This window comes from Sorex fumeus, unplaced genomic scaffold (genome assembly GCF_029834395.1).
Source record: "Sorex fumeus unplaced genomic scaffold, SorFum_2.1 ptg000095l, whole genome shotgun sequence".
Taxonomy (NCBI): Eukaryota; Metazoa; Chordata; class Mammalia; order Eulipotyphla; family Soricidae; genus Sorex; species Sorex fumeus.
In genome coordinates, this window is record NW_026606152.1 from 14626207 (window position 1) to 14644164 (window position 17958).

At 40.4% G+C, this 17958-nt stretch overlaps 1 protein-coding gene across 1 annotated transcript in view; it reads right to left on the reverse strand.

Annotated features, from left to right (window-relative positions):
• Positions 1-656: 656 nt before the first annotated feature.
• Positions 657-17958, reverse strand: part of KPNA3 (karyopherin subunit alpha 3) — a 76917-nt gene continuing 59615 nt past the window's right edge. The window contains exons 11-17 of the mRNA XM_056132758.1: positions 10590-10721; positions 9428-9556; positions 7342-7446; positions 7185-7256; positions 6861-7023; positions 4396-4490; positions 657-3251 (exon numbers count right to left, since the gene is read on the reverse strand). Of these exons, the coding sequence (XP_055988733.1) occupies positions 3153-3251; positions 4396-4490; positions 6861-7023; positions 7185-7256; positions 7342-7446; positions 9428-9556; positions 10590-10721 (795 nt within the window). The 3' untranslated portion in view covers positions 657-3152. The remainder of the gene's footprint in view (positions 3252-4395; positions 4491-6860; positions 7024-7184; positions 7257-7341; positions 7447-9427; positions 9557-10589; positions 10722-17958) is intronic.

Genomic DNA, 17958 nt, shown 5'->3' on the forward strand with positions numbered 1-17958 from the left:
CAAAGTCTGGCTGCTCCTTTGCCATCTGGATTAATCTAAGATTTATTTCAGAGCCACTACCTCTAAGAGGCTAAAACTTCCACGTTTACTTCAATGATATTCGATGGTTACTTATTTGTAGGAGTTAGATCTTACGTAAAGTTTTATCTTTGAAATCTGTTAACAAAAAAATCATCACACACTCTCCTCAAACGGCTTTTCTCCAAGATGTCATCTATAAGCCCGAGATGCAGAGAGAGGCTGGGGGATGTGACTCCAGGTCAAGGACACCCCCGGAAACTGGAACCACGAGGAGCCAGACAGGGCAAAGGCCCCCTCTCTCCACCTGAGACTGTCCTGCCACCATCGGGTACCACATGACTGGCCACCAGAACCAGGCAACTCGAAACTCCTACTGTTCAAAGTCACCTGGCTTGTAGTAGTTTGTTATTACAGTTTGTGAATTAATGTACAGAATTTGATTCTTCTCATTGGTCACAAAACGGTCGTCAATCTGTTATTGTTGCTGGTCATCCTGGTGTGTCAAGGTGGGATAGAATATTAAAAGACGATGAGAGCTGAGGCTGATAAGACTGCCACTATGGCTGATGCCAGCAAAGTCATTTCAAATTCACATTTAATTATGCATATAACAAAATTAGGGAGTTTTTTAGAAATAAGTTCTTCAATGTTTTATCATATTTGATAGCAGCTTTTTTTTTATTGGTTACAAAACCTAAGCCCATATACAAAATTAGGAACACATTTAGATGCCTCTTTTGAAAGAACGTTTTAGTCTTTTTTTAAACTGAGTTTAAAAAAAAAAATAAAAACAATGCAATTTTTTCCAACACTGTTTTGAAAACTTAAAAGTGCAGCGATATACTTCGTTTCCTTTATCTATGAAATGGTGCGGTTCCAATTCCAAACTGATAAGGTCACAACAAATTGAATCAAGCAAATGCATACATAAGTCTGCACTACTTGATGCTAATGTTTATGTATGTTAATTCGCACCTAAAACTCAAGAGGAAAATAGGAATCGATATAAGAAGAGGCCCAATTTAATCTCAATGTGTGCAAAATTTAAAAGGTAACTGTTGGTAAGTATGGAGAGTCCAGAGGAAACTAAACTGGAAGGGGGACAATTCACAATATCAAGAAGATTTGGACTTAAAGGGTTTCACCGAAGTTTGTGACCTTAGTAACTTTGACTTTGTTATTCCTACTTTGAGTGAACACCACACAGTTTGAGAAATTTAGACTACAGTGTCTGATACAGGATGCAGTTACCATATGAAGCTTTAACTCAAAACTTGGATTAAAAAAAAAGGCACAATGAACTTCAACTCAATTTTATGTGCACAAGAGTTGAAAAATCTGAGCCACCTTAAAGAGAAATTGATTCTAAAATTTATAAAACCTATAAATAATCAGAGGCCAAACCACTATATTAAAACAGATTCTCTAGCAAGTAAAAATCTTGCAGTTTAAACATACGCTTGTATCCACTTTAGATACAAGACAAAACTCACTCTTTAAAGTGGCTCTACCTTGGCAGATACATATATTTGTAATGAATGCACACCTGCTATGTGTTGTTGATCAGTGAAAACACCCTAGCTGATTTACAAAGCTCTGATGGCATCTGTCTCATCTTCCTCACAGTAAATACACCCCCCATCAGATAACTAAATTCGTTTAAATTTTTTATCCCGTTCACATCAATGCATTGGGAAACTATACCCAGTAAACAACAGCAACAAAGTCATTTCTGTGACAGCACAAATTATTCAGTTTGAAAATTTTCAAATTCATACTCTTTCATTAATAACTGGATCAGACAATTTACCAAAAATCAATGACTTTACATAGTAACACCAGATTTTGCAGAATTACTAAAATATCACTGCAAATCAGGTCTATGTTAAACACCTGCAGATTATTCCTCTACACAGATCCTTGTCTGAATCGTTTACTGTATGAATATGCTTTTAGAGTCGGATCTGAATTATCTTTCCCAATACTCAAAGAATGAAGTTTTATGACACTTCTAAATAGTTGCTGGTTTGTTGCCAACCACATTATCAAAAGCACTGGTTACTAAGTAAAAAATATTTTAAGACTAAATTACAGTAAACATGAAAGCTCCACAGTTTAAACCCAATATAAATCAACCATATCCAATTATCAATTTAAAACGAAAAATATTAACTCCTGAAAGCTGAAAGCAAGATTTTCGTGGTTTTTTTTTGTTTGTTTTGCTTTTTTAAAAAAACATCACCAATGGGTACTTTAGACCTTTTTGTTTCCTTATAGTCAGGGACTCTTGCTTTCAACTTAAACAGAAGTTCAAGTCCATAACAGGTTGCAGCTCAGGTAAAATACCATGCACAGCATTTGATTACTTCAAAACAGCAGGAACACACAGGCTGAAGTGAGTGGTCAAATAGGGCTTGCTGTTCTCAAAAATTAGGTATAATGGTGAAAGCATTACCATCCATAGCTAAAGTTCTTCCTCCAACCCTGGCTTCTGAGGCAGATAATAAACACATCAATTACTGGTAGATGAAGTACAGTTTTTTAAAAACTTATCTGTTGAATCAATAACCAAGTTTCTTTTTTTTTAAGTTTACTTTTTGTGTGATAGTTCCACCAATGAAAATCATTTGGCTTGTACTTTTAAAATCTATTCTTCCACATAAAGATATGAAAATATGTTTGTGGAGGATGATGATGGAGGCTCAGATCAGACTGCACCTCTTTAAAAAGTCTTCCAATGTGTATATGCTTCATCCCAAAGTGTCTTGATCCACAGCGCACCATTTTCCAAAGGAGTATCAAGTGGGCAGCTGACATGCCACCAACTATGGAATATTCTAATCTGAAGACTGCTGTTGTCAGCGTGTGGCACCAGGGAACGGGGGAAAGAGGGTAGTTGAGATCGTTAAGGAGAATTCTAAAACAGTTTAGGAAATCATGCATATGCATTTACAGTCCATGTGATAGTGACTTTTGGCAACTGCAAAGTGACTGAGACATGGCTTGCTTTAGAAGCATCGAAACGAAGAGGCATGTGTGTCTCGGAGCCTTTTGTTGCTGTTCTTGTCATTTGGTAGCCATCTGGTGGTGCTTCGTATTGAACGTGGGAAAGATGCTGCACTCAACTGAACTTAAAAATTAAACTCTTTTGTTTGAAGGTTGGCTGTCGGGTCAAAATTGTAAGTACCTCCTTGTGTGGCTTCAGGAATGAGGCTAGGATCTTCATCAATCTATAAAAAAGCAAGGGAGACTCTTATTACATGTTAATACACATTTGCTGCGTGCAGAGTTGGTCTCTTTTTCACAGGGGTGCTCGGGGCTGGGTGCTTAGCACTGCTCGGGTCCAGCACTGCTGGGGTCCCCACAGCTATCTGGGCCACGCTCTGGGGGCTCCGGTCTCTAGCCAGAAGTGCTCAGTGCAGTGGCAAGGACTGAGCACTAGGCTCTCAGGCAAAGCCTGTATGTAATTCCTTTATTTCTTCTTAAGAGAGAATTATAAATGACAACCGTAACTACTACCCAATATTAAGTAAATCAATACAACCATTAACAAGTGCCCAATTTTCTAGTTTCCGGTGTAAGATCAATCTGTTAAGATTTGACCTATCCGAACACACATCATTTCTGTAATGATTTTTCTTTTACGATCAATCATTTTCGATTTGTCCTCTCATTTAACAAATTACAAATCCAATAAGAACCTTATGGTTTGTTTTGGGGTCACATCCAGTGGTGCTCAGGGCCTACTCCTGGCAGTGCTTGGGAGACCACCTGGAGAGCCAAGGTTCAAACCTGGGCCGACTGCTTGCAAGGCAGGCATCCTACTCGCTATACTATCTGGCACCCCAACGAAAACTTTCGGAAAAACTTATAATAAAGTTTTACAGTACTTAGAACTGGATGGAAAACAATCATTGTGTTATTTAATTTAGCATTTTTTCCCCCTTAGTATGCCAAACAGTAACAACAAGTCTCACAATGGAGATGTTACTGGGCCTGCTCGAGCAAATCGATGAACAATGGGAGGACAGTGCTACAGTGCTACAGTGAAGCAAGGTAGGCTTTATTGACTGAAACTTGCTTAGAAAGATGTGAGAGGAGAGAAAGAGGGGAAACATGTTCCAGAGAGAGCACAGGTTTCTCCGGCATGGAAATATGCAGAGACAAGTGAGCGACTTACCTGTTCAAAGGAAAACACGGGCTTGAAGAGCAAGCCTGGATTTTTTTTTCAATAGTTGGAAAAGGGCTACCTTAATGGCTGTTATATTGAAAAACACTTTGGTCACAATAACACCAAAAAGAAGAAGTTTTATTAAACTTATATTTCATGCAGATTTTAATACACTTGCAGATACAGCATACTTTTATACTTACATCATCACCAGAGAAATACTGATCTATGATTTCAAACGCTAATTTATATATGTCTTCATTTTCATGTTGCTGTAAAACTTCGATTTTCTCCAAACCTGACAGAAGGACACAGAAAATAATTAAGCAGCTATAAACCTGGACCCTGCTGAATTTAATCATGGAAAACCCTAAGAACTCAGAGCATACTCCTGCTTTCCCCACAGATAGGGTGTTTAAAAAATAAATAAGAGGCCAGAGGTATGGCGCTTGCATTGCATATGGCCGACCCAGGTTCAATCCCTGGCATCCCACACGGTCTCCTGAGCACCACCAAGTGATTCTTGATTTAAGAGCCAGGAGTAGGCCCAGAGCATGGAGGGGATGGCCTAAAAGCAAAAAAAAAAAAAAAAAAAAAAAAAAAAAAAAAAAAGAAAAGAAAAGAAAAATGAAAAAAGAAACAGAATTTTAAATAAACCATCTTTAAAATAAACAGATAAGAACTTGAGCTGCTTTGGCTGGAGGACCACCCCCTAATAATTTCTTACTCTTTAGAAGCTTCTGAGGCACCTGGTCCCTAAGACAGGCAGTTTAAAAGGCACCAACACCCCACCTGACATCTGAGGAGGCCACGACACAGACATGTAAGGGACTGACTGCGGGCTGCGGGGGAAGTTAGCGACAAAGCCAATCTCCCTAGAGCTCCTTCACAAAGCATCCTGTTTCAAAGAGTAATTTCTACCTTAGTTATTGTTATTATTATATTGCTTTTAAATAACAAAAGAAAAATTTCAGGAAATATCATGATTAATTAGTATGAACCGAAGCTTTAAATTTGAGATAGTTTCTTTTAAAATGCAGACTGTAAATCATGAACAACTTTCTAACTGTGCATGTCATGGTGATTCAATTAAAAAAAAAAAGAGTGCTTATGTCTTACTGCCACAATGAATTTGAAAAAAATAATTTTTCAGAACATTAATGGTAGAGTCCTTTCTTTATATTCTCAACGTATTCATCCCATGCATTAGAGGCATAGGTCTATAAAGTTAAGTCCAAGACAGTCTTCCTTGAAATATCTTCTTTTGTTTTGTTTTTTGGGTGGGTCACATCCAGAGGTACTCAAGGGCTTACTTCTGGCCCTGTGACTAGCGGTCATCCCTGGTGGGTCATGGGTAGACCACATGTAAGGGAAGTGACTCCCTTAGAAATGGAAGTATTTCTGTAGTGCTTAGAAACAGAAGCACTATTTCTCCAGCTCCCTTGAAACATCTTTTTATAGCTAAGTTATTTTGAAACAGTGGATTTTTCTTCATACAAACCAGAAAAATGGATGAAAATATGCAAAGTGCTTTATAAAATCATAAAATATTCAGTTAATATATATATCATAATCACTAGTATTACTCCTACATAGAGTAGCAACTACAGTGATAGAAAGCTGAAGAATAATAATCTGTAACTCAAAATTTCTGAATTGAGTTTTTCTAAACCAGACAATGTTACTTTTAAGCTACTTTAAGAAGCTAGACATCTTTAAACCAGAACGATCACTGAATAGCACAAAGATCTGGACTTCATTTAGTTGTGCCTCTCTCTGTAGCTACATGATCATGAACAAAATTCCTTTACACTGTTAGAGTAATTTCTTCTTTATAATTGAAATTGTGTGAACTGACCACAGGTTCACTATGTAGATCCATGAATGCAGCATCCCAACCCTGTGTCTACAACTCACTGCACCCAACACCAAAATTCTAGTGCCATCCCCATATTTTACTCTGTCCTCATACAGCATGCAACGATGGAATCTTAAAATGGCAATCAAATTTCTAAAATGGCTTTGAAGTTGTTAACCTTTTCCAACAATACGGAAAAGTACTTCACAAAGTAAAGTCTGTCAAATTATATATAAAGCGCAACTGTAGCACTGTCCTCCCGTTGTTCATCGATTTTCTCCAGCAGGCACCAATAACGTCTCCATAGTAAGAGTTCTTGTTACTGCTTTTGGCATATTGAATACGTCATGGGCAGCTTGCCAGGCTTTGCCGTGTGGGCGGGATACTCTCGGTAGCTTGTCAGGCTCTCCAAGAGGGGCAGAGGTATCGAACCCAAGTCGGCCGCATGCAAGGCAAACGCCCTACCTGCTATGCTATTGCTCCAGTCCATAAAGCAATAACACGATTAAAAAAAAAAAAGCGTTCCACTGTTAGGATTTTGAAAAATACTGAATGCTTACAAGTTACTCTACTATAATAGTTCTCAGAGCATCTGATTTGCTCTAATGCACTTCAAGAGTACTTAGAAGTGAAAAAGCATGAGAATCTCTAGGAAGATTATGAAATGACATTCACAACTAATTTCTGCAAAGTGTCCACTAAAATTTTCTGGAACATTTCCTTGAAGATGCTAACTTTTTAGTAAGTTGTCTTTAAAGAAACTATTTCAGAGCTCTGGAGTTCCACCAATGTTCTTCAAATTACTCTTACCTCCACACTCTTCTATTATTTCAGCTATTGTGCTTGCTTCATCACCGGCCATTATGAGAATATTTTTCAGACCATCTAGAACCACCTGAACAACTTGAGAATCTTTCACTGATAGTAAATTACAGAATGGTGGTATTACATTCTGCTGTACAAGGTACTCAACCTAGACAAGAAAAAAAAGAAGCTACATAATTACCTTTCCTCTAAAAGAACACAAAACACATTGTTTTAAAGGGTTCAAAAACAATGAGCAACTCCTAACAATAAGAGAGTTGCAAACTTTCCAGTATTAAAAATCATACTAGTTAAATTTGCTGAACTCACTTGATCTTTTCTGCCGCTTATCGTTAAGTTGCTAATTGCCCAAGCAGCTTCTTTTTGTGTTCCAAAGTCCCCCTGAAAGTTAGAAAGATCATAAATAAATTCTTTTGAAAAGTCTTGGTTATATTAACAGGCGTGATAAGCTCATTGCTTAACTGACCTTAGCAAGCTGATGAATAATCATTGGGATTAATCCAGCATCAATTACAGCCTGAACTTGTTGCTGGTTGCCCGCTGTTATGTTAGAAAGAAACCACACTGCTTCCTATATTGAACAAAATAGAAGATACCTTTATTTAGAAAATTATATCCTTAAAAATATAAACATTGACATTTTATTTATTTATTTGGATTTTTGGCTCACACTAGGTGATATTCAGGGGTTAGTCCTAGCTCTGCACTCAGGAAATCATTCCCAACAGCACTCAGGGGACCATATGGAATGCCCAGGATTGAACCAGAGTCGGCCTCGTGCAAGACAAACGCCTTCCGCGCTGTGCTATCCCTTTGGCCCCAACATTCACATTTTAATGTTTTGATACATATTAATGAAATCTTCTGAGTTGCATTAAGAATATTATATCTAAAAAAAAGATCCTTACTCATGGAGCTTACATTTTTGATGCACTAGCTCTCTCTGAAAGCATTTCTCCCTGAGGCAGAACTATATATATACACATATATATACATACACACACATAGGCACGTGTGTGCGCACGCACACACACACACACTAACATTGCAACCTTGACGAATTTATAAGTCACAAATAAACACGTCTGCTTTGATTTTAATGTTAAGTACATACTATGTGACATCTCCAAATGAATTAGAAACTCATTTTAGTAATCAGTTGTGCCACGATGTTAACAGTCAGTGGATGGGTATTTTAGAATGTGTGTGGTCATGTGATCACTGAAGTATGGTTTAAGTTTTTTATAGGTTTGAACAATTTCAAACTAAAATGTTGAGGGGAAAAAATCCTAGTACGTAACTTTAACTTCAGGGTCACATGATGATACCAAGATGCAAAGAACATAAATACTCATAGTGAGAAATTCCTGAAGCAACTGACTGTCTGCTGCGATGAACAGGAGTCACAGGTACCCTTTCCTTTCTCACCTAAAGCACATCGCCAGATCCTATGCCCATGCTTCTCTCTCTCTCTGCTCTTTCTGTCTGACTGCCTCACTTTCCAGGCTGCTTACAATTACGGGATACAGTTAGCTGTAAAAATCACCTATATTATTACATTTTCTACAATAAAAATAACCGGCTCAGAATATGAAAGGCTCTAGGCTCTTTGCCTTCATCTGAACTAATGTTGCTATCATGTTACTTCTGACAACATACTGTCCCCTAAGAATCCAACTGTCAAATTATAACTCAAGCAACTATACAAATACAGCTAGACACAGAAGAAAGTGTCAGATTCTGCCAGCCTGGGAGATTGTGGCGTTTCAACATAATAAAACTGCATTAAATTAAATGCATACAAAATCATGAGATATCACATCTACCAAGTGGCCACAATAAAAATGACAAAAGAGGAATTAGAGCATAGAAATGCTGTTGCTGTTATGGGAAGCAGTTTGGTAGTTCCTCAAAACACTAAACACAGAATCACCACAAGACCCAGTAATTCTACTTCTTCTAGATATATAGCCCAAAGAATTCAAAGCAAAAACTTAAGCAGACACTTGTACGGCAATATGCATAGCAGCATTCCTTAAAACAACCCAAATGCGAGGCTGGAGCGATAGCACAGCGGGTAGGGTGTTTGCCTTGCATGCGGCTGACCTGGATTCCCTACATCCCATGTGGTCCCCTGAACACCGCCAGGGATAATTCCTGAGTGCAGAACCAGGAGTAACCCCTGTGCATCGCCAGGTGTGACCCAAAAAAGCAAAAAAAAAAAAAAAAAAAAAAAAACAAAAAAAAAAACACAAAAAACCAATCCAACTCTGCATCTGAGATGACCAGATAAACAAACTGGTATAAATGGAATATTTAACTGAAAATGGGATGAAGTTCTGAGATGATCTATATTCTTAGGGAGGTTACATTATAATCTATTTGCCTCTCAAAGATACCTGGGTTTCCTGGCAATCATAAACCTTTTTTTAAATTCAGTTTTGTTGATTTTGAAGAACATCACAATCAAACAAGTAAGAATAGAAATACAGGAGGAGTCGACAGTAAGATGAACAGAGAAAGCAATGCTTTCTGAATGTATGACGACTCACCTTGTTTATCTTCTCCTTAGGGTGCGACAAGAGGTTCGGGAAGTGAGACAGGACATCACAGTTGAGAACCACCTGGGTCTGCTCGTCCGTGCCCGTCACGATGTTGCCCACTGCTCTGAGTGCTGCCGTCTGCGTGAGGGTAAAATGTTTTCCATAAAATTACTTGTTACTAATGAAACTATAGTTTCCATAATCAAGAGAAATACAGAACTGCAAGAGGTGAAAAAGTGTCATTTATTCACATAAAACGTTAGAATGGAGAAGCAAACTTTGGGTCTTCATAGTCTCACAAGAAACAAAATCTACATGAAAAAGTGGAAATCGCTGGAAAAAGATTTTAAGACTAAAAATAAAACATGTAAGGGCCCACATTTCACAAGTATTTTTATCAATTACTAAATAGGCTTCACAGAAAGATTGTAAGAAAGCAGAATGGGCACACAAAAATGGAGAGAATTAGTTCTGGTAGGCAACTAGTAAGAGTGAAGAGAGGGGCGACACAATTTCCGGGGGCCTAAGTCCAATCTCATCACTTCATGAGCTCCCCCTCATGCCTACCTCAGCCCCCTCAGCACCCCAAGTGCAGCCTGGCGGTCCTCAACACTGCCTCGCCATCCACTGCCCCGTCAAATCAAGCGTCCCCCCGTGAATGCCCCCAGCCAGTCTCACCACCGTACCTGGAACTGCTCAGGGCGGCCTGACTAGAGAAAGGGAGGAGCATCTGGGAGAGATGCTGGAGGCAAGAAAAGGAGTCTCGACCTCAGTCAGCCGTAGGAAAATACAAATCTGAGGACTGAGTTCAAGGGGCAAGATTTTGGAACGTGGGAAAAATGAAAAGAGAGATCGAAGTTTCTAGCTCAGACTATGCTGCCGGCAGAAAGGGGATATACCGGAAGAACAAGAGGACTTTCCCAAACACATTTCACCCTGACTGACATGACACTGGGGTTCTGGGAAGAGGGCTGAGGGGCATGTCTGAGTGCTCGGGACCAAGGCTGAAAACCAGAGAAGAACAGGGTGCAGTAACAAGCCAAAAATCAACAAAATCATATTCAGCAGAACAGCAGGAGAAATACAGAAGACATTTGCACAGAACAAAAGCTAGACAGCTTACCTGGGTCCTACAAAGAGTTACACGTGAGAACAATTAGCAGACACTCACTTGAACTTTCACTTCCTGGTGGCTCAGGAGGGGCACAAGAAATGGCACAACTCCGGAATCAATGACCATCTGGATCTGCTCGTTACCGCCATCTGTCAGGTAGGACAGGGCCCAAACAGTATCTACAAGAATCTACAGGAAATAAAAAACAGTTGCAGCCCCATGTATTTGCCTGGATGCACACCGCCAGAGTGGCGACATCCATTGTGACTGTAGGTTTCAGTCTGGTAGCAAAGATTTGGTGATCTGACCAACCTGTTAAAAAATAATTTGTTTTTAAAAAACTGGTTAGGGGGCATACCTGGTGGTAGTCAGGGGCCATTCCTGGAGGGCTTGGGGAACAACTGTGGCACTGGGAATCAAACCCGAGTTAGCTGTGTGCAAGGCACGCTCCATGCTCCCTGTACAACTTCTCTGGCCCAACAAGAAAATAAACTCAGAATGACAGGAAATATCTAAGCTGCTTCAAGTTTAGATGAGACCAAATGGATGTTTTCAAATGTTTAGCAATAGAATTTTTCATATTACTAAACAGACAAAAGAATTGACTCAGCATTTTAAACTTTGGCAAAAATATTATTTCGAAATCCTTAAAAAATGTCCCCAGCTGAAGAGCTTTGTATATTAGTTATTCCTTATTTGCCTATTCAATTTTGCAGAAAAAGTTAACAAAAAAACCCAAACCAATAGGCTCATCTCACACATGAGTGAAATCCCGTGGAATCCAGGTAAGGCGGAACTTTGTGACCCTGGACTCTGGGCTCAATGGGACGCAGGAGCAGAGATCCTCTGCCCGGTTTCCCCAGTCTCTGGCAACCCAGGGTTCACACCCATAAGTCACCTCCTGCCGGCACCAGATAACCTCATTGGCCACCCTCCAGAACTCATGACTACTTCTCCCAGAAGGGAGCATAAATGAGGCCCCTATAGCCATGCCACTGGACTCTGTACCAGGCTGTTTTCATTTGGGGTACCCCAGAGGGGGGCAGGTGGGGGACCTCCCTGTCCCATGGGACCCAGCCCCAGCAACTGACCTCCACTACCCAACTTCTGCCACGTTCCAGGCCGCTTTCCACATGGTTGGGCCAAGCTTCACATATATTCCTTCACGTATATTCACATAGTGAATTTATTCCTGGACCTTTTGTGGCTGCGCAACACATCATAAGACACTCCCTACCTACTTTCCATAATCACCACATCATATTTAATGGGTTTCAGACAGTAGGCAACAAATCATAGAGGGAAATACATATATACATGCATATATACATATTTTCAGACATATATACCAAAGCTCACATCAACCAAACCATAACACGTTAGTGATAGCCTATAGGATGTCTTAATGACTCCTGCCAAAAGAGAACAATCTTCACACTGTTTTCTATATGAACACTTTTTTGTAAGCATGTCCAGCAGTTCTTTATAACAGACAACACAAAATATATTCTTTTGTTTATGTGTTTTGGGACAGGGCTTGGGGCTTGGGATGGAAACATCCCAAATTTGGTGGTGGGAAGGTGTAATGGTAGTGGGATTGGTGTTTGAATATTGAATGTAATAAAAAAAAAAATGAAATAAAAAAAGTGAAGTAACTTACAAAAAAATTTTAAAAAATAGGCTCAGGTTTGATGACTCATTCAAGTCGAAGAACTTCTAAATAACTTTTTCTGATATCTTCAGAACAAAGCAGGCACTGGTTTATGCAACTGAGATCCAGAGATATCCTTGTGAGGTTATTCAAATGAAATAAACTTGTTTGCACTAAAATAATAGCAGCCTCCTAAATTCAAACCTCTCCAAGTATCTTTCCAAAAAGTATACAGACAACTTAAGAAAAACAAAACAACATATAACCCATACCTTCAGCATCAAAAAATTTTAGATTAAACATAAAAAATATGAAGTCTAGCTTTTATTTGGTTCCCCTGCCCCAGTCAAAAGTTTCAGACCCGAGGGGAGTGACGAACTAAAAGGGATTATTTTCCTAAAAATTGTCATTAGGACATCATAGTTTACAACAGCTTTAATATTTATGTTCGAGACAGTCAATGTTACTGCATCACCCCACCACCATGAGTAGGTCCCTTCTCATCCAGCCCCTCCCAACACACCCCAACTGGCCTCAATTTCTTAGTCAAAGGGTTTATTGTCACTGGCCCATGTGTGTTGTATCCTTCTACATCCTTCCCTTTTTAAAATTAAGATCACACCTTACTAAAATTACTCCACATTAATGGGACAGATAACACAGAAGGTAGAGCCTTTGCCTTGCACGCGGCCCACCTGGGTTCAATTCCTCCGCCCCACTCAGAGAGCCCAGAAAGTTACCAAGAGTATCCCACCCGAAGGGCAGAACTTGGCAAACTCCCCGCAGCGTATTCTATATGCCAAAAACAGCAAGTTTCACAATGGAGACGTTACTGGAGCCCGCTCGAGCAAATTAATGAACAACGGGAGGACAGTGCTACAGTCCTACAGTGGGACAGTGCCCATATTACCTGAAAAGTCTACAACAGTTACCATCTGCCCTATTCACAAATTTATCCGTACTGCTTTAAGACCTTCACTTAACTGAGAGAGCTCTTGACTGAAGAAACAATTCATTGTGGATCAAAAACAAGGGCAAGGGTGCAGGTAAGAGCAGAATAGTAATCTATTTTGATGTATGGAAAAATGGGAATAATGCAATGTCAAAAATGGGCAAAGAGAAGCCATACCATCCCCCATCCCAGCACACATACAGAAGGCTGCCCTGACTCCGGCTGACAGCGTGCACTGTGCCTGGAGCAAAGCCTGAGGTCTGTCCAGTCTGGCAGGATTAAGATTTAAACTGCAATTAAAGCTCCAACAACCAGATAAATAGGCTACCACCGAAAGTAGCACATCACAGCAAGAACCAAGCAACTCAACTGAGAAGAGTCAACAAATGCCAACACCAAGAGCACAAGGACATTAGGATTTTTGGACTAAGGGTAACAGAACAAATATTTCAATGAGCACTAGAAACCTGCTTGGAACAAATGCTTTCCACAGCCATCATTTATTTTATTTAAATAATTTTTTATTAATGAATCACACCGTGAGGTACAATTACTGACTAATAAACTTTCTTGCTTGGGCTTCAGTCAGACAATGATCGAGTACCCATCCCTCCACCAGTGCCCATTCTCCATCACCAATGATCTCAGTATCCCTCCCACTACCCCCACCCATCCCCCCACCCCACCCTGCCTCTATCCTTTTGTGCTTTCGCTTTCTCTCTCTCTCTCTCTCTCTCTCTCTCTCTCTCTCTCTCTCTCTCTCTCTCTCTCTCTCTCTCTCTCTCCTTTTGGGTGTTGTGGTTTGCAATAGAGGTATTAAACCATCACTTATTTTTTTTCTTTTCTGGGGTCACAATCGATGTTGCACAGGGGTTACTCCTGGCTCATGCACTCAGGAATTACTCCTGGTAGTACTCAGGGGACCATATGGGCTGCTGGGAATCTAACCCGGGCTCGTCATGTGTAAGGCAAGTGCCCTATCTGCTGAGCTATTGCTCCAGCCCCCCATCACTTATTTTTTAAAAAATGTTATTCTATTATTTGTCTCACTCTCCCACCCCTTAACCATAGTTCTAGTATCAATGCCCACTCTTGTCTTTTTATTCTAGTGATCAAATTTATACTTTATACATGATTCATACAATATTTCTCTTTCCTTCTTTTATTTTACTTTGGACTGAGTCCTTCAAGTTTCTTTTTTTCTTGTGAACAGCAAACTCTCATTTTTTTGAATAGCTGCATAATACTTCACTCTATGCTCTATTCATTTGATCACCTTCCAATGGGCACTTCAATTGATTTTTGGCTGGGGTTTTAGTCTGAGGGAATCTAACTCTACCTTGAGTGATTAAATTTTTATCATATGAATGATAAGCAAATATGTTTTCTCATTCAGCATACTGGGCTGGAGCGATAGCACAGCGGGTAAGGCATTTGCCTTGCACGCAGCCAACACGGCCGACCCGAGTTCGATTCCTCCGCCCCTCTCGGAGAGCCCGGCAAGCTACCGAGAGTATCTCGCCCGCACGGCAGAGCCTGGCAAGCTCCCCGTGACGGATTCGATATGCCAAACACAGTAACAACAAGTCTCATGATGGAGATGTTACTGGGCCCACTGAGCAAAAATCGATGAATAACAGGAGTACCGTGACCGTGACTGTGATTCAGCATCTGAATAGACACTTCTCGAGAGAGGGTCAAGATCTTCAGTGATCATCATTTTAATTTTAGAAATATCATTAAAGGGGTTGGAAAAACAGTACAGCAGGTAGGACACTTGCCTGGTAGGTAGGCGACCCAGGTTCAATTCCTGGAACCCCATTTGGTCTTCAGAGCCCTGCCAGGAGTGAGTGATCCCTGAGACCAGCCCCAAGAGTAAAATCCCACACACCGCTGGGTATGGCCCAAACCCTCCCCCACCACAAAATATATTAGTAAATGTTATAATAGATTTAAGCAAAATATCATATAAATATTTCCACAGGCAAAGAAAAAGTCAATATTTATTCTTGATAACCTAAAAATGGATTTTATAAATATTTCTCACCATAACAGCTATAACTCAGAAAAATAGCTAGAGCCGATGAAGATTAAATACTTGATTACATAAAAGAAAAATTCTGCATAGCCTAAGACAAGCATAGCCATTGACTCAAGACAAGTAGGAAAATACTTGAAATATGTCACAAATGAACAATTATGAACCAGCTATTTGCAAAGATATAAAAATGACCACCAAGTATGATTATTTTAAATTCCACTAATTAAAAACAAGACAAGAAGTAAAGGAGATAGTTTCTTACAGAATGGAAATAACTGAAAACAGAGCAATACATTCTATTAGCAAGGCTAGGGACAACTTATGTTTGTACACAGCTTCTGGGGCAGGCAAAATGGCAAAACCTCTGAGAAAAAAATTTATCAGGGCACAAAAAAAAAAAAGTAAAGCATTTACTCTTCAATTCTCTTCTTATTTTCTTTGGGCTTCCCAGCAGTGCTAGGGGTCACCCAGGCTATCACCAGTGTTGTTCAGAAGGCAAAGTGACGGCAGCAGAAAGCTCAGGACCTGGGCCTGGGCGAGCCAGGCGTGCGCTACGGTGGGGACTATCTCTCCAGTCCAATGTGGGTTCTCTGACTCACAATCCTACTTCTAGGAATTACTAGAATATGTTATCTCCAATGATATGAAAACAAAAACAATCATTCACTGTTATGCTATTTATATAATTTGCAAAAGAAAAAAAATAATGGAAACTGCTTAAATGCCTCTCCCTAACAATGGTGCTAGAGACAACTGCGTCCACAGGACTGAATGCTGCGAGCCAGCTGCCGGCACCGCACCCTGGAACGCTTTGGGAGGTGGTGAATGAAACGCACTTGCTTCGTGAGTGGGTCTCTGCTATTTAAGAGTGCCGTCATTTTTCCAGCCAAAATATGTTACTATCGATTAATGAAGTATTTTTTTAAAACTGAGATCAGTTGTTTTTTAAAACAGAATTTCAAAAGGATTTCAAAAGACTAGCTGAGAAAAGGTAAACTTAGAATGAGGTCAGAAGGTCCCTTTCTTTTAATTTTGTTTTCTAACATAATGAGCTGTCCATTGTCCACTGTCCTCCCATTGTTCATCGATTTGCTTAAGCCGGCCCAGTACTTCATTAAAATTTTTATTTAAAGAAACTTAAAAAATTTTGAAATTTACAGCATGAGATTCTGGGGCCATTCTAGTTTTCTCTGCTTCCATCAATGTCTACTTTCCTTATCTCCATTATCAAGTCCACAGTTACTCAGTATCTTCAATGTTTGCAAATGTTTTTTTTAATGCAGGAGTATTCTTATTTATTCAGACATTGATTAGGCTGACTGAATTGGGCATGAGCTCTACCTTACTTTTTTTTTTCCTTTTTAGAAATTTATTTATTGAATCACCTTGGGAGCAGTTACAAAGCTTTTGGGTTTAAGTCTTGGTCATACAGTGATGAAACACTCATCCCTTCACCAGTGCCCATTTTCCACCACCAAAACCCCGAGTATACCGTCCCCCCATCCCACACCCTCCCCCTACCTGTGGGGCATATGATTTCCACATTACTCTCTCTCTACTTTGATCACATTCAATATTTCAACACCAGACCCACCATTATTATTTGGGATTTTACCCCAATACTCAGATTTGCCGAAAACGCAACCATAGACAATTTGTTTTCTATTGCTGATTATAAATAACATATGATGTTACACAGCCTCAATAGTGGCCACACAATTTTGGAATTCCAAAAATTTAACAATTAAATCTGGAGGGATTTCTGCAAAAGACTGCTGTGTTCTGAGATTTGTTCCTGAGTCTCTGGGATTATGGCCATTAAGCAGCTTGGTCAGGAGCCAGAGAGGCCGTTTGTGGGCAGCGACCCGGGATCTCACTGGGGCAGGGAGGAAAGGGCCGGGTCCACCCCCATCCCGTGAGGCTCTGAGTGTCTTGTCACTGCGGACCCAAACCTGACTGTCCAATGGCCTCTGGAGGATGGCGGCCACTTGAGCTGCCAGGGGGAACAGGCCAAGGCACGAAACCTATTCCCACCTGGGGTGGCCCGGTGCCAGTAACCTACTGCAGGGAACTGGAGGTATTTCTGCCAAAAGCCGTTGGGTTTCGAGATTTGTTTCTGAGTCTCTGGGATCGTGGCCATTAAGCAGCTTGATCAGGAGCCAGAGAGGCCGTTCATGGGTGGCAACTCAGGGTCTCGTTGGGGCGTGGAGGAAAAGGCTGGCTCCACCCCATCACACGAGGCCCAGCCTGTCTCGTCACTGTGGGCCCAAATCTGACTGTCCAATGGCCTCTCGAGGATGGCAGCCACCAGGCCGCCAGGGGGAACAGACCAAGGCACGAAACCTATTCCCTCCTGGGGTGGCCTGGCGCCAGTAACCTACTGCAGGGACCGGGCGCATTTCTGCCAAAAGCTGCTGCGTTCTGAGATTTGTTTCTGAGTCTCTTGGATCATGGCTGTTAAGCAGCTTGACCAGGAGCCAGAGAGGCCAATTATGGGTGGCGACTTGGGAAATGTTTACAATTTTTTTTAACTTGGTGCCATTTTCTCATCTGAGTTGCTTCAACTATTTTACATTTTCTTTTTTTCTTTGTTTTCCCCACTTCTTGAGCTAATTCCTTTTTTCTTTCAAAAAAATGCCATTTTTTTTCCCTTTCCTTCATGCATTTCAAATGCATGAAGATTGCTACAAACCTCATCTCTTGATACTCTACAGAGTATCAAGAGATGAGGCAAATACAGGCAAAATACTCATCAATGTTTTGAACTATGTTTTGGAAAATT